The following is a 26,982-nucleotide window of genomic DNA, read 5'->3' on the forward strand; positions in this document are numbered from 1 at the left end:
AGACAGCAAACAGTAAATAGGTCAAATATTTCCTGCAGAGACGCCCAACAGGGACGCAGGCCGGACACGTGAGCGTACTATCACACACACACACACACTATACAAACACACTATACAAACACACACAGCACATGACTCATGGTAAGTTGGCAAACAGTCAGTCAAATATTATATCTGCATGCACAGTAAATATGATACGTAAAAACAAACATCTTGTATGTTAAAAAGTAAATGTAGACAGACTGTTCTGTCAGCCATGCTAGCAGCTATGTGACGCTGGTTCCTGATCTCTCTGCAATCATCCAGCAGCTGTTGAGATATTTCATTAAAAGTCAAGTATGTCGATCTCATCGGGGCGCTGGAGGGAAACTCAGAGGTAGCGTTCACTGTCTGGGAAACATGACACTGTCTACCAGTCCACCCAGTAGATAGACAGAGAGATATTTCACTGAATAAGTGAAACCTGTGACTTGATGATGGCGCTACAGGAAAATAACAATAATAAATTAGATTTATACAGCACCTTTCAAAACACCCAAGGACATTTTACAAAAAAGGAGAAAAAGCAAACTAAGAAATAATAAGCAGCTGAGAGGTTCACTGAGCAAACAGGAAGGTTTTGAGGGCTGGTTTGTAGGAGTTCCAGAGGGGGGGGGGGGGGGGGGGGGGGAGGAGAGCAGCCCCGAGTCTGAGGCCTGCAGGCTTGGGGAAGGTTTGTGTTGGTGGAGGAGGTCTCAAAGGTACTGGGGGGGGAGGGGGGGGCAGGGAGTGGAGGGATTGATAAGTGAGGAGGAGTTTGTAGGTGTTTGACAGGGAGCCGGTGTAGGTGAATGAGAGTGGGGGGGGGGGGTGATGTGCTGCCAGGGGTTTGATGTGCAGCTGAGTTCTGGACATACTGGAGCCTGTCCAGAAGGTCAGAAGATCACTAAAGTTCACACACATATTTCACCAGCAGGATTCATCATCCGGGGATGAATCTCAGCGATCCGTGTTGAGATATTTCTGACCGACGCTGTCTAGAAATGAGTCAAACATGACAGCAGATACATTCTGCTAGAAACAAAATACTGTCTGAAGCACATTTTCTCTCAACATAATGAGAAAATGTTAATTAAGCTATTTGGCAAGTTGCAAACAGGTCGACAACATATTAATTAACATTTAAGCGACACATCAACACACAGGACTGAACCTCTGTCTGTCTGTGCAGACTGCAGCCTCACATACTACATATTAGGACATATTAAATCTTTTTCTGGCACACTAAATAGTGTGGTAGTATTTAAAACCAGCGGCTGACGTCACGGCGGCTATGTCAATTTTTTTTTTTTTACAGTCCACGGTTTGAGAACACGCACAGAAATCATCTTGTTAAACTTCGTCTGTGACGTCTGATCCTCAGCGATCTGCTGATTCAAAGGCTCGACGGGAGACTGTTTACACTGGAACTGATTCATCTGTCTTTTGTGAGATTAAAAGCTCAGATTAAAGCCACACTGGGGGAAGACTTTTATGTAACACCGCAGCTGTTTCTATCAGATGAAATCACCAGAGAGCAAAAAAAAAAAGAGGTTTCTGCAACTTTCATCCACACGACTGCAGATTCTACTAATGTTCCCAAAAATGAAGTTGAAAAGTTTGTTTATTGCTCTTCTTATATAGTTAATAATATATTATATAGCAAATATAATAATAAAAATGTACCTTAATTCATATAATATTGACTATTTGTGCTCAAAAACACTTTGGTGTTAAACAAAAGACACACACATGCAACGTTACAGTGATATCTATAATAATAATAATAATAATTTTATTTTGTATATCACCTTTCTGAACAGTTACAAAGTGTTTTTAGCAAATGACACAAGAGGAAACTGATATAATTATACATTAAAAAGTAAAACCAGATCAATTTATGACATAGAAATAATAAATAATGAAGTTACTGAATAAAAACAACTGAATAATGTCGTGTTAACCAGCACGTTGTCACACTGTGATAATTAAAGCAGCACGTCGTTTAATCTAAATCTAAACTTTAATCTTCTCTCCTGCTCAGACTGTACAAGTCTACAACATGTTTTTGTATCAAATTGTTGCAGAAAAAGGTACCAGAGCAAAAAAAACTCTCTCTTGAAAATAAAAAGGGAGTCAGAGGTCCGAGCAGCAAAGTGTTCTTTAATGCCGGCAAAAAAAGGGGAGCAAGTAGCACTTTTACAACGAACCAAATCGCTCCAAAGGTTTTTCTTTGGGGTTCATTGTTTTTATGTCCTTGGGTCGGCTTAGGTCACACCTTATCATCCACCCTCCCTAATTTTTGACCAATTATTATGTTACTTTTATCTCCGTCACTCGTTGTTGGTCAAAACTCTTCAAAACAGGTTTTGAGGTGTTTGAGGATATGTACTGGCATATTCAATTCTACCTGATTATATCCAATTTTTATATATAAGTATTGGGAATCATTTTACACCATTATTGCCAAGTTGTCTTCTGGCCTTTTATTTTTTTATAAGTTATTCTAGTCATTTTACACCCTTATTTCTTGATCTCCTCCAGAGAGTATGTTTGAAAGGTGAAGACTTTAGCAGACCCAAGCAAAGTGACATGTAATACAAACACACTCACATTTCTCCAGTGTATGATTATGATTCTTCTACCGTGCCTCTATACGTACCGTGTGATTAAATATGGTTCATGAGATTATAACTACACCAATACAAATTGTATCACACTAGCCTTTATTGCTTATAAACTTATAAAATCAATCTGCATAGCTTAATATTGTCTTTAAGCACACCAATGACTTTTAATGAAAATACACCACGATGTATAATATTCTCCAGTAATATTCAAACAAACTGACTACAGTTTAAAACAGGAGAAGTGTTGGGAAATCAGATCAAAGAGCTGCTCAAACTGCAGACCGAAGTTTCTGCAACCTGCACATCAAAAACAACCGATCAGACAGAAATGTATCATGACTGTAAAATAAGTCTAATTTAGGGTGAAAACTTGGGTTTAATCTGCACAGAGTTTGTCCGGTTTAAGAGCTTTTGTGGTAATTCTTCACACAGAGGAAGGAGTAGTGTCTGCACACTTCATGTAGAAAGTGTTCAACACTGTCTACACGTTTACACGGCTTTATTAAACAGCTGCGTTTCTGTTCAGCGACCTTCGTCTCACATAATACCTGATGAAGTATGAGAACAGTGAGGAAGAGTCCATGTTCTTTTTATTATTCACACGGCAGTGACACGACGTCCTCGACGGGAAAACACTTCAACTTTCATTGTGTGTTTGAGCAAACGACGCTGCCGGTCGAACGGACAGAAACAGATTTTATAACAATAACCTGCAGTAAATGACAGATATTTACTACTCAAACAGTGCAGGAAATAAACCTCATCTTCTAAAATACATGAAAAGTGTTTTTATCACCTCGCAGTTTATTTACAACTAAAAATATTACACGTCCAGAACCGTTTAACCATTATTAATGTATCATAATTCAATATACAATAATATAATGAAGAAAAAAGACCTTAGTCCATGTATTTAGACTGTTGTCTTTAAAGTATAATGTCAGTTTTCAGTCTTTTCTTTACATTCCTGTTACTGTAAAGTGTATAAAGGTCAAACTGGCAGTCTGATGGTTTATCATGCTCTGACAGCTGTCCGTCTCCTTCTCCTGTCATTTAAACCCTGCTGTTTGAAGACTAACTTCTGCTGCGACGTTTCCCAAACTATCCCTTCAAATCCAAGATGGCTGCATTAGTGAAACATCTGACTCTCCTCCGGTGATGCTGCTGCCCAGCTTTATCACCCTCACGGCTCTGCATCCCATCGGCCCCACCCACAGCACAACACAACCGCCCCCCCCCCCCCCCACAGTCCCTCAGACGGAGGATGCAGGGGGCTGAACTCGGCCGACACCGAGTTATAAATCATTTACGGCAAACCAAACATCGCGTGTCACTGTGAAAGTCAGAGAGAGAGAGAGAGAGAGAGAGAGAGAGAGAGAGAGAGAGAGAGAGAGAGAGAGAGAGAGAGGAGGAGGAGGAGGAGGAGGAAGGAGGGTGTGTCGCTGTGATGCTGAGACTCTAAATACACGGCAGGGACGTCGATACGGAGAAAGAAAACACCTACTGCAGTCACAGAGGAACCACAGGGTGCGTGTGTGTGTGTGTGTGTGTGTGTGTGTGTGTGTGTGTGTGTGTGTGTGTCCCAGGGGTCTTCCAGCCCAGCCCCAGAATGAATAATGTATCACAGGAGGGGAGGAAGATGTGTTGGAGGATCCTGGTCGTTATAATCTTTGTGTAACATGTTTCTGACCGAGGAGACGGAAACAAGAGCAGCAAAAAAAAAAAAAATCTAACTGAGTCACGTTGTTGTCGTAGCAGCAGCAGCAGCATGAACCCCTAACACTGACGCTAAACTGAGGAAGAATTACAGTTCAGATGAAATTTAATCAGAGTTCAGATCTAATCTGTCAGAAAGAAGCTTCATTTTTACCTCTACTCAGTTATCTAATAATCTGACTAACTATCGTCTCATCATCACAAGTAAACAAAATGTTTTTGATTGTTCATTTTTATCATGAATCTACTTTTCTTTCTACATTTGTTCCTGATTATTAATAGATTGTTCGTATGCAGATGATGTCTCTCTGCTGTAAACTGCGTTTCTTTGAAGTGTTTCTGAGTTTAAAAGTATAATGAGTCATCTTGGGAAATATGATTATTCTCTGGGATTAAACAAACCAGATATAACATGTTCATTCATTCATTCATTAGAGCTTTAGTGCAGTTGGTATGCAGATTTATTTATATTTGGATAGAGTCAGAGCTAGCCTCTAGTCTTTATGCTAAACTAAGATAAAAGAAACTCAGCAAGAATAAGAAAATAAGATCATTTCTCAAAATTTAAAGAGGAACATATTCTACACATGTCCAGCTCTATATTTATATTCTGGGGCTCTACTGGAATAAAAACTCCTTATTTATCTTCTACTGGTCCTTTATGCAGCCCCTCAGTTCAGCCTCTGTCTGAAACAGGCTCCTGTCTCTTTAAGGCCCCGCCCTCCTGATGAGCCCGCTCTGTTCTGATTGGTCAGCTTTCAGGAAGCTTCCTCCTTCTGACGTCATCACGAGGAGGAAGTAGAGGTAACTATGCGAACGAAGCCCTGATATCTGACTGGCAGGCGGCATTTCTACACACGTTCACCTCGAGTTTAACATCTGACATCATCACAGGATACAAACAAGAGTTCACTCAGTGGAGCTCAGATCTACACCAGCTGTGCATGTTTTCTTATATATATATATATATATATATATATATGTATGCTGTATAATCTCAGTTTCCTTTAAGATGAAATGAATAGTGTAACGGGTATTACAGCATCCTGGGTTCATCTGACTGTATAAACTTAATAAGGAAACATTCTAGATTTAAATATTGTTATTTATTCATGTTATTTAAAATGTGTCAGACTAGGTTAGCCTTGTTTTTAGCCAAGCTGATTGCCAGAAACACCGTTTCCTATGTTGTAACGTATACCGTAAAACGACGAGGACTGTTGAAAAGTCTAAACTTTACGATCATAAGGAACGGTGTTATAAACACACAACCATGAGAGGTCCTTGAGCATACAGTCAGAAATATGCACAGAAAATATTAAATATTAAGCTGATGAGTCCAGTAATATGTGAGATTAGCTGCAGACACACACACACACACACACACACACACACACACACACACACACACGACCAAACACATGATCTCATTCCATAAAAAGCAGAATATGTCTCCTTTAAATTAAGCCAATGAGCAGCGGACGATCAGCAGCAACATGATGTCATCAGTAACGTTAACGTAGTCTCCTCGATGTGCCGCCACGTTTGGTTTCTTTTACTAAAACTAACGTTATTCTGGGAGATATGTTGGTGTCAGTCAGAGATGATATGCATGACGCTGGATACATATTTGAATCCTTCAGGTGCAGAAAGCAGCTCCAACAATATGAAGATACACCTTTATAATACTGTACATGAAGGCAGGCAGCGTGAAGTGATCTAATTTACAAGTTTATAATATAACATGAAACACACTTTAACGTCTCACCTTGAAATAATGACTGGTATTATATCCACTCCTCTGCAGCGCTTTGTCTGTACATTACATTATGTTACATTAGCGCTCTTCACTTTCCAGTCTGGATCTCCACTGGGACCAAACTAAACCATTAGCGTGTGTGGAGGCCATGTTTTTTTTTTTGCCCCCTGTAATTATGGGTAATATTACAGCATAGTATTTCCTTACAGAGAGCCGACGTTATCACGCAAACAGTCAAACCAGGAGCTGCACATACGACTGCAGATGTTTCACAACTTTCACTGTTTTTCACCAGAAACGAGCTGATGAATCAGTCCGACCGCAGAGAGAGAGAGAGAGAGAGAGAGAGAGAGAGGTCACAGCAAAGGACGCTCTCCCTCCTCCCTCTTCTCTCTTTATTAAGACAGATTATTTTTCGGGGAAAACACACTCAGTTACTCCATCAGAGCTGCACAGATTTGACCCTTTTCACAACACAGTCGACACAACGGCAACATATTCTGGACCGAACTGTGACATGTTTGCGTTGTTTTGTGACTCTAAAGCTTCGAATCTCCTGAAAACCTTTTTTTTTCTCACTCAAACACAAACAAGCAACAAAACTCACAGAGACCTGCAGCACGTTTGACACGTTTACATCCTCACTACAAAACCCTTTTCAGCTCATGTTCAAACACTAACGTGTTATTAAATCATAACCACACTGGAATACATCTATAAGACAGTCAGACATAAAGCAAAGTAAAACCTTGAAGTGATATCAAGACTCATTGTTCATGTACTAAAACATCATCATGTGATGCGTCTTTATTGGACCTGTGATGTGGCAGAGTATCCCTGCTCAATATCATCAATACACTCATGATACAGTGACATGTTTGCATCTAGTTTAGGCTTTTGTGCTGCAATAAAAAAAACATGGATTTATGCCTGTGACATCACTGTGACATCATCTCTGAAAGGTTATTTTGAAGCTTCCTGCTGGAAAATCCTGCTTTAAGTGAACACTTGTGGAGCCGAGACGCAACAAATAAGCAGCGAACAGTGTGTTTTTATTTCTGAGAGAGATGAAGGATTTTTTTTCAGCGACTTCAATGCTGTCTTTTCAAGGTTTACTTTATGTCTCAGAATGACTCGACAAGCAACAAAGAAGACGGCGAGGTTAAAACACGCACACGCAGCGACGAGAGTGACGCTGCACAAAAGAAACAAGGAAACTTTTATCGTTCAGGAAAACGTGACGTTTTCTCTCATTAGAAACCCAACGAGCCTTTATATTCTAAATTATTCATTTATCTAATTCAATATGTTTTCTTTTTTTGGTTTTTTTTTGGTTTCTTTCAGTGTTGGTGACAGAAACAAAGAGCTGAGCGTTCAACTGCCACACCCCGAGCTCTGAGCTGATGATATCGACACACACACAGAGAGATAGAGAGAGAGGATGAAGAGGAGGACAAATAGCAAGCTGCTAGCAGGAGAGAGAGAGAGAGAGAGAGAGGGAATGAACGGGAAAGAAGGGAAGAGAATAAGAGGAGAAAAAAAGGAAATGAAACAAAAATAGGAGAGGAAGGAACAGAGGGAGAGGAAGAGGAAGAGGAGAGAGGAGTCAAGGAGAGGAAACGAACGGATGTATGTGGGAGAGGAGGAGAAAGAAGGAGTCTGGTGGAAGGAGAAGAGAAAGACAAAAAGATTAATTTTAGAGGAAAATAACAAAATGATAAAAAATAAAAAACTCAGTTTTTTCTTAACGGTGCCTTCAAGTGTTCACGAGAAGAGTCTGTAAATTTGTGATTTTTTTTAATTCACGTCATAAGTTGGGACACTTATGTTTATATAAATCAGAACTCAATGATCTTTTTCATTTACTCAACGGCATCGAAACATGAAATCATTTGTTTCTGGTCTTTTCTCACAACTTTAAAAGTCTGTGTGAAGCTTCTATTCAGCTTCATCAGTCTGAGTTCGTCATATCAAGTGGATATCTGACACATTTACAGTCTTTGTGTTTCCCTGTTGAGCTGCAGGTGGAAGTATAGTAACAAAAAGAGGAACTTTGGCACTAAAAAGACTGTAACGTTGAAAGATATCTACTTGATTTGACTCATTTGGACGCTGAAGCTTCATATTAGCTTCAGATAAACTTTAAATACATTTTTATCCTCCATCGTTTCCATTGTAAGGTCATTATGAAGGGATCTTCTAATGGTCAGTATGAACAGATGATTATTTTCTTGATTAATTGATTAGTTGTTTCGTCTATAAAATGTCAGAAAATGATGAAAAATGTTGATGACTGTTTCCCAAAACTGAGGACGACGTTCTCAGACGTCTTGTTTTGTCAGATATTCAGTTTACTGTCATAGAAACCAGAAAATATCTGAATTATTTGAGAAGCTGGAATCAGAAAAGAACTCAAAGTAGTCAGCAATTAAGCAATTAATCGACTAATTGTTGCAGCTTTAATGAAACAGACAACAAGCTAAGCTAACGACATGAGCTAACGTCAAGCTGGATGAAGGTTATAATAATGAATAATGACATATTTATGGCATCATCTGAAGACACGTTTATATCTACAGATTCTCAGTCAGGAGTCAGTTTTTGTTGCAGATTTGAGATCAAATGTAAATGAACACAAACACAGCAGCTAACCCCCTCCCCACCCTCCCCGCCCCTCCCCCCATACTGAGTGAAATGAATTACAGGCTTTTATTCTGCAGAGCTGGACGACCTTGAACCCTGAACCCCCTCACACACACTCACACACTCACACACACACACACACATGGTGGGTGATTTATACTATTTGATTACATGAGGGTGCAGGGTTGTTCTCACACACACACACACACACACACACACACACACACACACACACACATCGGCGAGGCCTCTGGTCTCAGGGTTCAGACAGGAAGCTTCGTTCTCTGAATGATGTGAACTGTGTCTGAATGTGCTTGTTGTCATTTGTGGTGAGAATAAATAGAAGAAAGGAAGAAGTATTTCTTGGTAACACGTTGAGATCATCAGTGTAGCTGAACAGCAGTTTGAACCTGTCGACTGGATTCAAGGACAATCATTGTTTTCAGGTTTTTCCTTTTTTTTGTGTGTTTTTTTTGAGGAATTCAGCAAATACAAGAGGACAAAAGTATTTTTTTCTTTTTAAATTTCGCCAAATATGATGATGCAATATCAAAATCAGAGGGTTTCTTAATTATAAACTAAAAGATTTGACAGTTTGCACATTTCTCTCTCTGAAGTCGTATTTCTCTTATATTTACAAATTATCTAACAAACTCAATATAAGAATATAATGAAATAATAGCAGCAGGACAGTAAAACGTCTTTGTGGTGTTATTGATCGTTATCAGCAGAAGCAGTTTCAGCTTCCCGACAGAAGAACTTTTCAATTACTGCGATTTAAAACGATTCCTATTGTTTATTGCTGATTGATGCACTGAAATATAAATGCAACTAATGACGGACGTTTTAAAAACACGTGTTAACAGCTACAGTGCTGAGAAAGATATTCTGCTCCTGATAAATCAACTCTGTGTAACAGATGGTGAGAGATGAAGAGAAGACAAGAGGCTGCGGAGTCAAGAGGCGATGAGCGAGCTGGTGCTGTATCATCAGAATCAGAATCAGAGAGACTTTATTGATCCCAGAGGGGGTTTGAGGGGAGGAACTGGGTCTCATCATCATCATCATCATCAGGGCGTCGGCTCTGCGGGGAGAAACCGCGGAGACGTCGAGGCTACGAACCCAAATATCCAGTTCACTGTGTCAGAGATGAAAAGGTTTTTAACATGTTTTAGGTCTGAGTGGAGAGAGATTTAAATCCTACGGCGTTAACGTTAGGAATAAAAAAAAAAAACAGAAGAATAAAAGATGAAAAACAAGAGAAATAAAAGATTTTGCTCCAGAAGATAAAAGCTGGTAAAACTTTTCTTTTTCATCTTTATTTAATCAGGTTGTCTCGTTGGGATTGAAGAGAAACTCAAGAAGAAGAAACCTTCATAAGCAAACAATCAGCAAAGAATTAATAAAAACAATTAGAAGAGTCGTTAAAATAAACATCAGATAATAAAGCTTTAAATGAAAGACTGCCCAGCAACAAAAACAAAACAAATCTGATAGTCTTGCAGAAATTAATTAATTAACGAGTTCATTCCTTGTTGAATCGTTTTGGTTCTTACATTAACGTTTCCAGATGTGTTTATTTATTACGTTACTGATAAACTTGACCTGAAGTGACTTCAGTAAACAACAAACGTCTCCGGGCTGATTAGAGATGATCCTGAGGGAGTCGGTCCCTCCGGACGATCAGATCCAGCCGACAAATCCTCCCAATTAAACGACCACAATTACATCGTTTGATCATGTGACTCCAGAGCGACACACGGCTGGCGTCTCTATCGGACGACAGTAACGATGTTTCGTGATGTGACGGCGCTGTGGTTAAAGATGATGGTTTGGGGTTAAAATCATCACTTGAAATGTGGTTAATACTTCCGTTGTCATGGTAATAGTAAACATTACAACAATTATAGTTAAGGTTTTTTTAAAAATCTGTCCCGACTCAGAGTAGGAAGCGAACATCGGTCTCCTGGCGTCTGTCAATCAGACGTAGCTTATAGGTCGTTATAGGTCTCCATCCAGCATCACTCTCACTCATTCATTAACTGCTACGACTGTGTCAGTGCAGGGAATAAATGCTGGAGGCTACAGATTAATGCTAAAGTCAGAGGCTAATGGATGCAGGGCGGCTAAAGCTAAGTTTTTTTTATGGCTCCTTTCTTTCTAAAAAGCACAAAAATTAGTTCAACAAGATAAAAAAATAAACAATGAAACGATGTAAATCTAGCCAGATGAGCCTCCAGCTGCTGTTTCCAGATGTAAAAAGCTTTGGAGACGACAGCTGGAGGTCTAGACGGCTAAAAGCCGACGGCTTCTAACAAAAGAGACGGGAACTCATGTGTTGAGTGAATCTCCTGCATTAAACGCCAATCATCCCGTTGTCAACAAACCCAGAAAGAGAGAGAGAGAGAGAGAGAGAGAGAGAGAGAGAGAGAGAGGTCTCACTCTGCTGAAAGAACAGTCGTCCTCTATTTGTCTATTTGTTGAAATAACATCCGATTAAAAACTGCATCGGCTCAGTTTCTGAAGCTACGAGGATGAAGTGGCCTCGTCTCAGAGAACGACTCGGTGCTCCTGGTGATCACTGTGTGTTTTTTTATACTGGTCCCACAATGACACCAGTTTAACTGCCAACACTAAAAAGTGATTTCATTCATCTTTTTTATGGAAACGTTGGAGATGTTTGTCACGTATCTGCACCTCCACTGGCCACAACATAATAATGATCGGATCCATCTTGGTTTTTCCTGCAGGTGGGGTCTGTCAACAACGCGCTGGTAAAACTGCAGAAGAAGAAGAAGAAGAAGAACCTCACTAATTAAAAACAGGAAGCAGCGAACAGCGAGGTGATGATTATCTCTAGTCATGGTGTCGTATTTATCAGCTGTGTGTTGTTATCTCCTCTGGGAAGCACTTTGTGACGTCTCTGCTCTTGAAAGGTGATATATATATATATATATATATATATATATATATATATATATATATATATATATATCATTAAAGTTACAATAGCTACTGTATCACTGGTAACACATCGCTGCTATTTGCTGTTTGGTTTTCTTTTTATTATTTTATTTTTTATCTAATTATGTCTCCAGATTGGACACATGATGTCACTGCCCCCCCGATTCCAGTCATAAATATAAAAAATGTTTAAGCTAATTATAACAATATATTCATATATTACATATTCTGCACATTTCCAGCTCTATATTTATATTCTGGGGCTCTACTGGAACATCTTTACATGATTTACAGTTAAAAACTCCTTATTGATCTTCTACTGAACCTTCATGCAGCTCTTCAGTTCAGCTCCAGAGAGGAAACATCAACAAACTGGAGTTGACTTTCTTTTTTTTGTTCTCGAATACGCTCGAACATGTCGGAGCTGAAATCCAATCAGAAACATGAGAGAGGACGACGTGAACCTCGACGGACGTTTGTCGACACGCACGAACCGTCTGATGTCATCACGAGGAGGAAGTAGAGGTAACGGTAGCGTTCAGAGCAGGTTGAAGCCCTGACTTTTGACTTGCAGGCAGCTTGTTCACCTCATGTTTTGGACCTTTAACATCAGAACGGTGTAAAAATAACAGATTCAACATAAACACGCGGGTGACTCTACGTTCCTGATGATGTCATTACTGCGTTATCAAAGACTCATGAACGCTGGTGTCATATTTCTTTTTTTTTTTAGGAGAGACAGATAAAAAATAAATGATCTAAAGCTGCAACAATTACTCACCAGCTGTTTTGATAACAGATGAACTGTTTAAGCCAAAATGCTCCCAAAAAATGCTGGAAATATGATAATGAAATGCTTTTCTTTGTCATATATGATGCTAACCTGAATATCTTTGGGTTTTGGACTGTTGGCTCGTCACCTCACCTTTGATTCTGGGAAATTAGAACCATTTTCTGACATTTTATAGACAAAATAATAGTCTTTAAAATGATCAGGTGAAGGTAGCTTTGTTTTCTATCAGCGTCATCATGTCCCTGATTGGCCGGCGCGTCGTCACGTGAGGTAACAGGTAGCGTGTCCCGTGTCATGGCCCGCTGGGATGGGAGCGCGCACCAGATTTAAATCCACAGAGAGCGACTCACTCAGTGTGAATTTAATCCCGTAAACCATCTGTGTAACTGGAGAAAGCCGACACCCACTTTAACCTTCCTCCTGCTTCCCTCTGACATCTCTGCAGCCGCTCCTCGCTTTAACAACCCCAGAGATGGTTACATCATATCCTCTGGAGCGGAAAAACAGACAGAGACACACACGGGGAGGGACTGTACTGACCGCTCGGTACTGTACATACATCTTCCTGCTCTTCATAGTCATCCTCAACCTGATGTCATCAATATGTTTCTCTCTTTCTCTTCCTCCTTCCTTTATGAACTGAAAGCTGATTGTCGCCTGCAGCCAAAAGCGACGAGAAGCAATAAAAGGAGTCGTCTTGCATGAAGCTCCGTCTGACAGGAAGTCTCTTTAATGCCAGATCCATTAATATCACATCACAGAGACGTTTATTAGCCCCAACTTTGATCATAAAAGCATCTCCACCCAGCTGATCAGCAGCAACAGACGTGAATCCTTCCAGTAACTTCCTCCACATTTCTTTATTACAACAAGAGTAGAACAAGTAAAGACTAAAAGAAAATTTAACAGCCTTTAAAAGCACATACGCTTCACATCTATGACTCGGCTGCCATGTTCAATTTAAAGTTCAAATAAATCAAAGAAAGAAGAAAATTTCCTTCTGGCTGCGTTTTAAGATGAAGTTTTGTCTTCATCTGCAACAGACGTTGACTTTTATGACGATATGAACCAGAAAAAATCTCAACTAGATACGCAACTATCGGTCTTAATTAGCAAATATGTTCATATAATCATCTGATGTCATTTTTAAGGAAAACTGCTGGTTTCATCTCCACAAATATGACGACTGTAAACTTTTATAAACTGAATATATTTGAAGACGTCAACTTGAGCTTTAAGAAACTAGAACAGGCAGGTTTTTTGACCTTTTACACACAAAACAATTAATTGAGCAAATAATAAGTAGATTCAGTTTAACAAACAACAAAGTGAGAAATAAAACATCTCGTCACTGAATGAATCACTGTGATGATCCGATCCGTCACATCATGGTTTCATTTAGCAGTGATTAGTCAGAACAAGTCTGAATCAACTGTTGATGATCATCCGACCGCTCGTCTTTCTCGACCCGTCAGGCTTCTTCTTTAGTGACGTCGCTGCTTTCCTGGATGATCAGGACTGATCAGAAATAAGAACAACGTAAAGGCATCGGTCTGCTTCAACTGGAATCCTTCGTATCCGATCGTCTAAACTCGCCGCTGCGTCCGCAGGAAGGAAGGCGACGATTTATTTAAACTTTCCGAAACTGACGATCTGACAATCTGACCTGCTTGTTTTTAATGTGTAGAAGAGAGAGATTGTCTAAAAGTGTTTCACATTTTAACGATACCTGCATCTGTCTTTGACAGCAGGTTCATCTTCAGGTGAAGCCTTTCAACACGTCTACGAACCAGTCATCACCTCCTTCTCCCTCAACGAAAAATCCACAACTATGAACATACAAACTGATCTCATTTCTAGAGTCGAACTGCTTCTTCTCTGTAAAGTCTGTTCTCAGTGTCTCAGAGGCTTCGACTTTCCACATCACACTCTGCCATTTCAGGGCCGTCTCAGACTAAAAGTTGACGACTGTGAGAGAAACGTGGCGAAATCTTTGCTCGTCGATCCGAAACGACGTCTTGACTGACCACTGACCACTGCCACAAACCGACCAAATCAGAATCTGACAGGATATGACACAGAATACACGGGCCGGCGGCGAGACATTTCATAAGTTTTATAAAAAAAAAAAGTTTAGGGGGAAAATACTTGTCCATGACACACTCAAACCAAAACGATGGAAGCGAAACAGAGAAGAAGTTTATGAGACTTTGCTGCTGATGACGTGTCTCTGCTTTCATAAACTTCTATCTATTATATCTAACGTGACATTCAATAAACTTGCTTGATTGTTGTTGTCGCACAGTCTAAAGGCCCTTGAAAGAATATGTCTGATGATTTTCCATATTTTTCTTATTGTCAACAAATCTCATGTTTGGATTCAAACCAACAATGAACTGATCTACTAACAAGTGTTGTGTTTGTATCCAAAGACCTCCGTTGTTGTTCCAAGAACTATTAAAAACACGTCAGTGAGTCACACCGCTGCTCTGGGTCACATGTTCCTTCGTCATGAAGAGTTTGGTCACGTTAGTTTATTCAGAAACGGCTCTAAAGACTAATAACAGCATCATGTTTTCAGTCTCTGGAGAGTAGTTCTGTGTCAGGAAGACGCTACTGAGCATGTGCAGGAACGCGGTTCTGTTTACAATTTCCTTTTTCAGGCGTGTTTTATTGATTGAACTCTGACTCAGACGTTTCACAATAAACTTCAGTACAAAATATGTAGCACAACAAGCTGGTGAAGCTGTAAACAGAACCGCGTTCCTGCACATGCTCAGTAGCGTCTTCCTGACACAGAACTACTCTCCAGAGACTGAAAACATGATGCTGTTATTAGTCTTTGGAGCCGTTTCTAAACAAACTAACTGGCTCATTGACGTCTTTTAATAGTTTTTGGACAACAATGGAGAAATAAGATATATCAGGCTTTGATACACACACAATACATGTTAGTAGATCAGTTCAATTAGAAAAATATAGCAAACTATGATTGGCTTCCACACTAGCTGTGATGTCACAGATCATGCTTGTAGGTTCACGCCTTAAACTCAGAGAAACTTTGCTGCTTCAGCAGATGAATTTAAAAACAAACTGTGCACATACATCATCCTGTACAAACATCCAGCTGAAGGAAGAAGAAGAGAAAGATGTTTTTTGTCTGTAGGGAGACTTTAACTCTGAGGAACAACAAAGCTCAGTAGACACAGATCAAAAGGAGTGAAGGGTTTCCCCTCACACGCAGGAACAAGCTGACGGTTTTAACCCGGTAAAAGAGACAGAAACCAGCCCAGTATGAAGCAGGGCAGCGTACTGGGAGCAGAGAGGAGAGAGAGGTGTTGGCCTCTTTCTGTATGCAGCAGGCAGAACGAGCTCTTCTGCAGAGCAGGCCTCCATAACAAAAGCTCAGAGAGAGAGAGAGAGAGAGAGAGAGAGGGAGAAGGAGAGAGAGAGAGGGAGAGAGAGGGGGAGACATTGGGAGTCACCTCCCTCTGCTCTCTTTTTTCTCTCCTTGCATCATTCTGGGAGCGTTCAGCATCAGACAGCTCATTAAATCAGCATTCCATACAGGATTAGGCTTAACACACACACACAGTCATTAACACACACACACACACACACACACACACAGAGCAGACTTCCCTTTTTCATATATACAGAACAGGAGGGAGGACACAGCAGGTTCAGCAGTACATACCACATCTCTCTTCTTCTTCTTCTTCTCCTCCTTTAGTCCATCTCCTCTCCTGATTCTCTTCCTGAGTGGTGGATGTTGGAGGACGCAGAGAGAGAGAGAAAGTGAGGGAGGGAGGTGGCTTTGATGTTGTGGCAATCCCACTGCAGAGAGAAAGAGAGAGAGAGAGAGAGAGAGAGAGAGAGAGAGAGAGAGAGAGAGAGATGCTGCTAAACAGAGAGGAGGCTAAAGCTAAACTAGCCACCAGCTCAGTGTGGGACGGTGGGATGGACGGATGGGAGGGATGATGATGATGATGCGGCACCTTTCAGTATGGAAACAGACAGAGGGAGAGAGAGGGAGAGGGGTGCCCTGTTACCTTGGAAACTGAGATGATGTGATGGAGAAGGTGGAGCCGAGCTCTGATTGGCTGACAGGGTGTGGTGCTCCCCTTCCTGAGGGAGGAGGAGGAGGAGGAGGAGGAGGAGGAAGGAGGGGGGGATGACAGAGCAAAGGCTGGGATGTGAGAAGCAGCTGCTCTCTCTTTTTCTTTGCCGGAGGAGGAAACGCTGCTCAGAGACGACAGGAAGCCATCGACACCCCCAGCTGGTGACTCCTGGAAGTGCAGAAGAAGAGACTGTCATTTAATAGAAGAAGAAGAAGAAGAAGAAGTGATGTGTAATCTGCTGTTTGTTTTTAGTTTCTGGTTTCCAGGAAGAATCTGCAGAATTTAGTTTCTTGCTTGTTAAGAAATAAACAACATTTAAAATGATGAAATTCAATAATGATGATTGAATAAAAAACAATTTTAGGTTATTTTAATGAATTAAAGGCGCATAAAATTAAATTACTTTGATGGTAATTTGGTTGAGTCAGTTTTGTGCAGGGGATTGTCTCAGTGTTTTAGCTTGTATTTCTTTACATTTTTGGCGAATTGGCACCATTAAAAGTATTATCTGTTAGCAGCTGTTAGCTCATCTGTTAGCTCATCTGTTAGCTCATCTGTTAGCTCATCTGTTAGCTCATCTGTTAGCAGCTGTTAGCTCATCTGTTAGCTCATCTGTTAGCTCATCTGTCAGCTGACTCAGGCAAGTCCTGCAGTTATAGAAAGTGTCTTTTTTTCTCTGATTTCTGAGCTAATTTTCTGTAACTTATTCAAGATAATAATATCCTCAGGAAGTGTAAACCATGCTGAGTTTAAAATATATGTTTATCATGTTTGTGTGGTCAGATTTGAGTTGTGACCCTGAGAAGGAAAATGAATTTTGACTCAATCGAGTATAAAAAGGTTTTTACCTCCGTGAGCTGTGTTGATCAATCAGCAACTAGACAATAACTAGTTAATAGTTTGGTATAAAATGACAGTTTGAGAAATCAAGAATCTACCAATAAACTGCTTCAACACACAAGTTAGTAAGTAATTAAGTAAACAAACAAACAAACAAACAAACAAACACATAAATAAATGATAAGATGTTTAATCTCAACTCCACCAAATATCTTTTGAGAAGATTTAAAAAGGTTAAAAACATCCAACCTCAAAAAGGTGTCTGACATGATCTAAAATATAATGTAACTTAACAACTATCACATGTAGAGCTCCAACAATCAGTCGATGAATCGATTAGTTGCCAAATATTAAATGAATCACCAATTTTGATAAACAATTAATCATTTTAAGTCTTAATTCTCTGGTTCCGGTTTCTCAAATGTGGTCTGGTTTCTTTAGTCTCTGTGACAGTAAACTGAATATTTGAGGACATTTGGTGGACGTCATCTTGGGAAACACTGATCGACATTATCTGACATTTTCTGGACCAAATAACTAATTAATTAAGAATTAAGAAAATGATCAAGAGATTCAATGATAATGGAGGTAATTGTTGGTTGCGGCTCTGATTATATACTAATTTAGATCACGACCTGCCACTCAAAGCGGCCACGCCCTTAATTAATGCATAACTTCAAGCCTTAATAAAATGTTAACGGTTGAGTTATATAAAAACTCACCTCCGTACAGTTGTCATGAAAGGGGCAATCAGCTATAGAGACCAAACCCATTTTTGTACCGGAATGTAAATATGTTTATTTCTGCTGTAAAGTTTGGTATTTTAACATTTCAGCCCCAGAGGTTAAAACTTCGTCTTAATAAACCTCATATTTTAATGAAAGAACAGAGCAGAGCCTCTCTTTGTCCATTTTAATATCACAGTATTATAATATCTTCAACAGTGATCAGCAACCCTCCAACTGTCATTGTTTCTGTTTCATCTGTTGGTGAATCCTGAATGATTCATAACATCACTACAGCACCATCTGCTGCTCAACAACAGGACATACAGGAAACACAACGTCATACGTCTCACATCAAATCTGAGCTGTTCATTTACAGTTTGTTTTTTAAAAAAAATATAATTGTTTACCTGCAGGGTTCAATACTGAGTCTGCATCATAAAAACTCTTCACACAGTCGACACAACAATTATGGACCAAAACTGTGACACATCAGAAAGTATTCAGTGACTCCAGCCATCAAATCTCAAAACTCTGCGGTTCTTTATTTTATGTCTTTGCTTGATTTATGCTGACGACTTTATGTTTGCTTTTTGATCTTATGGTTGCTTGTTATTGCTTATTTTTTATGGATCACATGACTTCTGTATTTGATTTATTTGATTGTATCAACAAAATCCAACCGCAGCGCAAAATGTCGCTGCACACAACCTCAAAACCGCAAACTCCTGACTCAAAATACTGCAACTTAAATTACAGCCAACGAACTGTGTCCACAAAGTCACCCAAACTCCAAAAAAAGGCAACACACAGTACAACTGGCTTCAGACAACACAGGCCTAGGGGGTATGTAACAGCCAGAATAAGAGTTTTCTAAATCTCACCTGCACAATTTTCTTCTTCTTCTCTCTTGTTGTTGTTGTGTCCCTGCTGCTTTGTTTTACTGTGCAAATTAAATGAATCTTCAGTCAGACATGTATTCATACAGACAGCAGCCTGCTGAATCATAACCACGCTGAAATACATCGATATTCAACCAAAAAACAAGAAATAAAACCCACTGAAAGCTTTTCTGCTGCTTCTGACTCGTTCCTGTAGATAAACACTGCAGACACAACATACACGTTTATGACTCTATCAACCATTAAAAGCTAAATATAAACAATAAAACAGTGGTGTAATTCACAGACAGGCCGTGTTAAAGATCCTCATGTGTTGCCTGTTGTTAGTGTTTTGAAGATGCATGTAACCAATCAGCAGCAGGTAGCCGTGCATGTTTTTCAGACATTTATTCTGGTCACAACAGGAAAGCACAGCGGGGGAAATAACGACACGATAGTTTTACTCACAATCTTCAAATGCAAATTGTGATGTTCAAAACACTGCAGTTCTCAACTCTGTCCGTTTCTCACAACATTTATAGGTATTTCTTGTTGCTGCTTTCACACAATATTCAACTGTATGAGTATAAACATCCTCAAATGATAAGAGATGTGCACAAATTGTAGATATGTGTAACTCTCGAACACGTAACTCTCACATGCAAAACATTAAACCCAACTGTCAGAATATTAGAGATGTGTTTCATAAGTTTAATAAATAATCTGGTGTCATAAACAGGACTGACGACAGATTAACAACAACAACAACAAGTGTCAGTAAACATGTACAAATCAGCTGCTTTTTAATGTAACGAGTCACACCTGTGATTGACAGGTCAAAATGACCAAGATCAAGAACCATCAAGGTTATAAAAAAATATGCTTTATGATATGAATATGTTTAACTATTACTATGATTAAACAGAGCTGGATTGCAGTAATACAGTGTTTTTCCTGCAGCTCAATCAGACCAGTGTTAGCTGTTAACGAGCTAATTTACAATTAGCGTGAATCACGTTGAGGCTTGAAGTATCACCGAGCCTCCACCAAAAATTATGACTTTGTTTTATTTTTTTACACTTGACAGCAGAAATTCAGAAAAGACAAGAAATCACTGAGAAAACTAGTGAATGAAATAACATCATGAGTATTTATATGTGTTTTTATTAAAGGGTAACGACACACTAAATGATTTTTTTTACACTCTACATATGTTGACATATGATGTTAATGTGGGGGGATAAAAACTACTTTTTCTGCTCAAAATGAGTTTATTTGTGTCTGTTTGGACGTGATAATTTAGTTCAGTCAAATCATGACGTAGCAGGAAAGACTCTATTTCATTTATCAGCCTCGTGCAGAGTAGAAACAGCAGAATACTTGTTGAATACTAATTGTTTTTGCTGGTTTTTTTGTGTTGAAAAATGAGTATAAAATCAAGAAATCATCCTGTTAGAAGAGCAGAGGTTTAACACGTGTACATGATTCAAGCATTTCTAATTACAAAACAGCAAAAATCACATTTTAAAGTTGTCTTAACTCCTGAATAGAGTCTGTTTCCTGTTGTGCGGTTTGTATTTTTACCACCAGGTGGCGCAATTTACCTGCTCAACATCTGAGCGTCTGCAGAAGTCAAACAGCAGCAGAGTCACCTGTTAATAAACTATAATACATCTTAAAATGATGCTGCATATCTATAAATACCGTATTATTAATGCTGTGTATCACTAAACCTGCTGATGCTGCTACCACAAAATACAACTGCAGTTACCATGACAACCAGTAACAAAGCTGCTGCTTGAAGTGCTAGAAAGTACTTTTACTCAAGTACTGTACTTAAGTGCAGTTTTAAGGCACTTTTTTATACTTTTATTCCACTTTTATTAGAATTTTACATTAAAAAAAAACACTGCAATCAGCAGAAAAATATGCAGTTATAGATTCAACTAAACATGAGCTACATTAAACCGCTGATGAGTATTTACTTTCAATACTTTAAGAACATTTTGCTGCTAATATTTTAGTACTTGTACGTTAATATAATGTTTCCTGCTTGCAGAAATGTTTTCATGGTTTGTTGTTGCTGCTTCTACTTCATTTAAAAGATCATAATACTTATTTTACCACCGACAGTTTGTACTACAGCTTGTAGTCATTATACCACCGTATACTTCCCTGTTTCTGGAGCTTTTCGTTGACCTCTGACCCCGCAGTAAAACACACATCACACATCACATCAGCTTTTGGAAAAAAAAAAGAAACTTTATTTGGAAACTTTATGGAGAGAAAACAAACAAAAAAAACAAACAAAAAAACAAACTTGTTTTAGAATTTTTCATTTCTGAAAATCATTTTTATTTACTATAATACACAGTGGATGACATTAAAAGTCAGAGCAGTTGGTTTGTACACCGGTGTGACTGGATGAGAGCAGATCTTATCGACAAAATGATAAAAAAACAAAACAAACAGTTGATTGATTTGATGGAAAACTACAAACAGCTTAATCTTTTATTATCTAGCAGCTGCTGAACCCCCCCCCCCCCCCTCACCTACCCCCCCACCCCTCCAATCTCCCCCCCACCCCCCCCCAAAAAAAAAAAACTTGAGCTTGTAGATGCTCTTGGCTCTGTTCCACTCTTCCCATTCACTCACTTCAACGTCCTCTTCATGTCCGACATCATAAAACCTTAAAATGGGCTTTTGGCTCAGTTCCATTCTGAATATTTATCCCCTTTAAACACCGTTTTAGTCTCATTCAGACCTCAAAGGAGAATTATATCTCATCTGTCTGCAGCGGGTCCACGTTCCAGACATGTGTCCCCTTCAAAGTGCCCTTCAGAACTTTCCCTAAATCACATTTGCGAGGACGTCGGACTCCGTTTCATCCTCTTACACTCCGACCTTTCCCTCAAGTTTAAATCTAGAATCCATGTCGGCTTCCTTCTACTTCCCTCCTTTAAAAAGTTTCTGTCCTCTCATGTTTTTATCATTTAAAAAAAAAAAAAAAAATCTCAATGAATCAACTTTAAATGTAAAGTTTCCACGTGTCTTCAAACAGTTCGTTTTATCTGACAGACGACTCAAAACCTCAAAATATAACATTTAAAATGATATAAAGCCGCAAAAACAGCAGCAAATCTTCTCACTGCAGAGCTGCAACCACCAAACGCTTCTCATGTTTGTTCAAAAAAGATTCTTCAAAACTATTCAGTGATGATAAAAAAAACAACAAACTGCTGCTGGACTGTTTCAGAGCCAGCAGGAAGATCTGATGAACGATTTAGACTTTGATAAACATTTCTGCCACAATTTCACAAACACACATAAAAAAAATTAAAAAAAAAAAGACAGTGAATCTGTTTGTGACTGTATTTGGATATAAAAACATTTCTGAGGGTTGAAGAGAGACACATGTCTGAAGTGGATTCATCCTTCATCAAAACATCTTTTTTTAGAGTTTTCTAGAAAGAGGCTGGAAACATAAACATCAACAAATCCATAAATGAAGCCGATTGATTGGATCGTTGTTTGACCTGCTGCTTTAGTTCAATCTGATACTCTGAGGTCAAAAAAATAAACAGAAAACAGCTGATCCTCAAAAGACTCTTCTGTCCACCACGATCCAAAAATATCTCACCTGCTGCATCATTACAAAGATTTTTACCTGTTTCCCAAATGAGGACTCTATTATTATTATTATTATTATTATTATTATTATTATTATCATCTATACAGTGACAGATCTCTTTACCAGCTTTATAAGAAACAAGAAAAATATAAAACAGTGTCGTCTATAAATATACAAAATAATAACTTACAGATAGATCAATAGATATCATATTAATGATCGTATGTTTTTTTAATTTATCATGTAAATCGAGCGTGTCAGTAACGTTTTATTTTAACAGGTTTGTCACTTCCTGTTAAAGAAGTTTACCAGAATAAAAGCTGTGAAGTTTGGTTTTAATTACAGGAGACAAAAAATTGGAATCAACTCAAGTTTAGAGCCACATAAATATCATATCATTCATTATTTATTTATTTATTTATAATATTATGGAAACTTCTTCATACATGGAAGTACAGTACCGGTCAGAAGGTTACTGTGTAAACCTTCATGTTGACCTTCTCCAGGTTACTCTACTAATTAATTATTAATTGATTAAAGGCGGAACAATTGAACAGAGTCTCTATTTTCCCCAATTAAGGGTAATTAATATAAAGTTATTTATACAGGTTTAAACACTCGTCTACTGCATTAAGAGCTCCTGAAAAAGTTTTAATATGGCAACAAAAAGTACTTCAATGTGTGTAAAATGTAGTAAAAAATAAAATATTTCCCTTTGAAATGTGGCGTCGAATAGAAAGACTTTGTGAACGAGTTGGATAAAAAGTTTCCAGCAAAGCAAACGACAGGAAAACTTGACGGAAACGATTTGACACATTTGATCATTTTATCGTCTTTGTTTGGAGTTCAAACCTGAAAAAACAGCTGGAATATTTTCATCCTGATGGACAGAAGAGTGAGTTTTTAATCTTTCACAGAGAAACTAGAAGTAAAGATGTTCTTGTGTAAACGTTGAAAGATTCTCGCCGCCTTTCGTTTTTTTGACTTTAAGTGTCTTTTGATGAATAAAAAAAAAGGAAATTTGTGATTTTTTTTCCTCCTTCAGACTGACAAAAGAGGGATTCAAACTTACTGAAAATCTGCTGTCAAACTCCTCCTTTCCTTCCTTCCATCCATCCTTCCATCCATCCTTCCTTCCTTCCCTCCACACACACTCACACACTCACACCATCAGAGAAAAACTAAAACACAAAACATGGTTTTCAGTTACACCATCAGAACCACAAAGAAATATGATTATAGCTTCTGACAGATTATACAGTCCAGTACCCCGTGGTATTTCACTACATCAGCAACCTCTGCTGCTGATAAATTTATATATATATATACTTATATATACTTCTTTCCTCTATTTAGGGAAAAACTATTCGACATATAACCAAAAATATGATATTAAGAGTTGATTTCTTGCATGACAGAAGAAAGAAACAAATGCAAAAAAAACTCTTCTTCTTTAGAGTTTTTTTCTGTGGAAATGTTCCCCTTAAACCAAAAAACAACAAACAAAAAAAAAGATTCAGATCAAACGATGCAAATCTGAACAAGAGCTCCTTTTAAAGAGTTTCAAAGTGTTTCATTTCTTTTTTCTTTTTTTTTTTTCCAGACTTTAAAGTTCTTTTTTTTTTTCTCACTAAGTGGCAAAAACAGAGACATGCAAATTTTTTTTTTTTAGTTTCCAACAAACCAACAGAACAGGATAACAAATAAAATAAAAAAAAACAAAAAAAAAATAGAAATGTAGAAGGCGGGAAGAAGAAGAAGAAGAAGAAGAAGAAGAAGAAGAAGAAGAAGAAGAAGAAGAAGAAGAAGAAGAAGAGTCCTCCAGGAAGTGAAGCGGAGCAAACGCAGGAAAAAAAAAAAAAAAAAAAGACGCCTCCTCGAACCGAACGGATCCAGAATGCATCGCAAAAAAAACGTAGTGGTTTCCTCACTCATGTGCCATCATCGAGGGGGGGGTGGAGGTGGAGGTGGAGGTGGGGGGGGCAGAAACGTCAGTCGTTGCGTTAAGAGTTAGAAGCTCTAAAGAGACGAAACAGTTCGGCTCAAGATTCGTAGTGAAGTTCATAAAGTCTGATTTGCTTTCCGTACGGAGCGCTACGAGTCCACATGTTAAGATTCCTTTTTTAATCCCCCCCCCCCTCCCCCCCCCCTCCTCCACTTTCCCTCTGCAGAGAAGAAGGGACAAACTGGCTACACATATACACCAGCACACACATCATCATCATCATCATTATCATCATCATCATCACACACATAAACACACAAACTGAATGAAAATCAGACAAAAGTTACAAAAAAAAAAAACATTAAAAAGAAAGAAAAAGAAATGATACAAAAAAAATAATTGGCATGTGGGACCTTTGACACAAATCGTGCATGTGCTGTTCTTTCAGGGGTCAAAGTTCATGTAGTGGGAGGGGGGGGGGGGGGGGGGGAAGGAGGTCATTTCATTAAGCCTACCCCCCCCCCCCAAAAAAAAAACTAAAAATAATCCACGATTTTATTTGATTTGTGAGGCGTCGAGTTCACAAATCTGTTGTTTGTGCACCTGTTTGACGTCTGGGGAGAGTGTAGTGAAGAGTGGCGGCCTGGCGGGGGGGGGGGGGGGGGGGGTCTACAGGCAAAAAAAAAACAGAAGAAGAAAAAAAAAAAAGGTTTCCTGTGCTGAGATGTGCAGGAAGACTGTGAGTCAGGTGAGCAGAATCAGGTGGGTTTGAGTTGCAGTCGTGGGGGTTGAACTTCCCTTCTCTCTGGTCCTGGAGCAGCTGGGTGGGGGAGGGGTGACGGGGGTGGGGTGGGTGGGGGGGTAAAGACGGGGTCAAAGGGGGCATTTATTTAGGACCCCAGTGTGCTATTTCATTAAGGGAGGAAAGCGATCTTTATTCGCCCCCCCCCCCCTCATTGCTGAAGGATTTAGTGTTGTCACTATGTGCCGAATCCCATCAGTTCATTCGTTAACAGCTTCCTGTTTCGGGCGCTCAAAGATCCGAAAAAAAAAAAAATTAGCTCCAAAAAAAGGTGACGTCTGATTGTAATTTCAGCTCACAGATCAGCTTCGATCCAACGAGGTCGACGTGTCTCTAAAGCCAAACAGCTCATCATCACCTCAAAGTCAAACAGCAGCTGATGAATCCCCAAAAATCACCAACCAGGCTTTTTTTTTTTATTATTTTTATATATATATTTTTAAATTTAGCAGCCGACCAGCGTTTTGTAGAGCGGGAGTCGACGTCCAGGCGATCGGCAGCGCAGACTACATTTCCCAGCGTGCTCCTCTGCAGCCGTTAGATGAGCGGGTCGGGCGGCAGGGTGTGCTGGATCTGCTGGGGCTGCAGCGGCGGGGGCAGCTGCAGCGGGAGAAGGGCCTCCACCATGTTGTGGCAGTGAGGCGGCGGCGTCCCCTCGCTGCTGGAGCTCTCGGCCACCTCGCCGCCGTGGAAGAAGTAGTCGCTCTGCACGATGAAGGACTCGATGACGGCCTGGTTCAGCTTGGTGGTCGACAGCGTGTCCTTGTTCTCGAAGTCGGGCCTCATCAGCGTGGGCCAGAAGCAGATGGACAGGTTGTCGGCCGTCATCAGGGTGGTCTTGCTGTGTTGGCTCACCCTGCGGGACGACAGGACGCACAACGTTAGCTCGGCTTTCTTTTCATCTCACCTCAGGAGAACATGATTGGATTTGGATAGAAAAACACAAAGAAATGGATTTTTTTTGTATTTTTTTGGTTAAACAGGTGATTAATATGTGATCTAAAAAGGTTAAAAACAGGTGTTGGTTTCCAGGAAGTTAAAGTAACGACGTTCATTGGTTCGTTTATCTTCTCGGACTCTTTAGCGTTACATCATGTCTTGTTTTCATCTCGTCTTTTGCTCTGTTCTGCATGTGTTCAGTCTCATGTTGATGCTGCATGTTTTTTTTCTTCTGTTAAATAAAAGGCTGATCAATTCATCTACCGGTTGATTACTAATCGTTTGACTGACACAGTGGCGTCTTTAAACTGTTTGTTTTATAGTTAAATGTTCAGACAAAGAAAAGCAGCAAAATCAACAAAGTTGAGAAGCTGAATTTTACTTGGAAAAATATCTGGAACGATGAACTGATCATCAAATAGATGCTGATTGATTTTCTGATGATCGACTAATAATCTGATTGATCAGAAACTGTTTACTGGTTTTATGGATGAGATTGAAGTTTTCTTCAGTCTTAACAGGATTCATTTGCATTTATTGCATTTATTTTTATAATTAAGATTTTTATAATGAAG

At 39.3% G+C, this 26,982-nt stretch overlaps 2 protein-coding genes across 5 annotated transcripts in view; both read right to left on the reverse strand.

The window, feature by feature from the left end:
• Positions 1-17,529, reverse strand: part of akap6 (A kinase (PRKA) anchor protein 6) — a 243,609-nt gene extending 226,080 nt beyond the window's left edge. Inside the window, exons 1-2 of one of the 2 annotated variants that reach the window (XM_044373900.1) lie at positions 17,493-17,529; positions 16,576-16,812 (exon numbers count right to left, since the gene is read on the reverse strand). The gene's annotated coding sequence lies outside the window, so the exon portion shown is untranslated. Of the gene's footprint in view, positions 1-16,575; positions 16,829-17,492 lie in introns of those variants that run through there. The other variant, XM_044373901.1, reaches the window with a different exon arrangement.
• An 8,358-nt stretch (positions 17,530-25,887) lies between these two features.
• The window catches only part of arhgap5 (Rho GTPase activating protein 5), a 52,639-nt gene continuing 51,544 nt past the window's right edge, over positions 25,888-26,982 (reverse strand). For all 3 annotated transcript variants that reach the window (XM_044374981.1, XM_044374980.1, XM_044374979.1), the window contains exon 7: positions 25,888-26,324. In XM_044374981.1, the coding sequence (XP_044230916.1) occupies positions 26,006-26,324 (319 nt within the window). In that variant the 3' untranslated portion in view covers positions 25,888-26,005. The remainder of the gene's footprint in view (positions 26,325-26,982) is intronic.

The sequence above is a fragment of the Thunnus albacares genome, chromosome 15 (assembly GCF_914725855.1).
Source record: "Thunnus albacares chromosome 15, fThuAlb1.1, whole genome shotgun sequence".
NCBI classification, from domain to species: Eukaryota; Metazoa; Chordata; class Actinopteri; order Scombriformes; family Scombridae; genus Thunnus; species Thunnus albacares.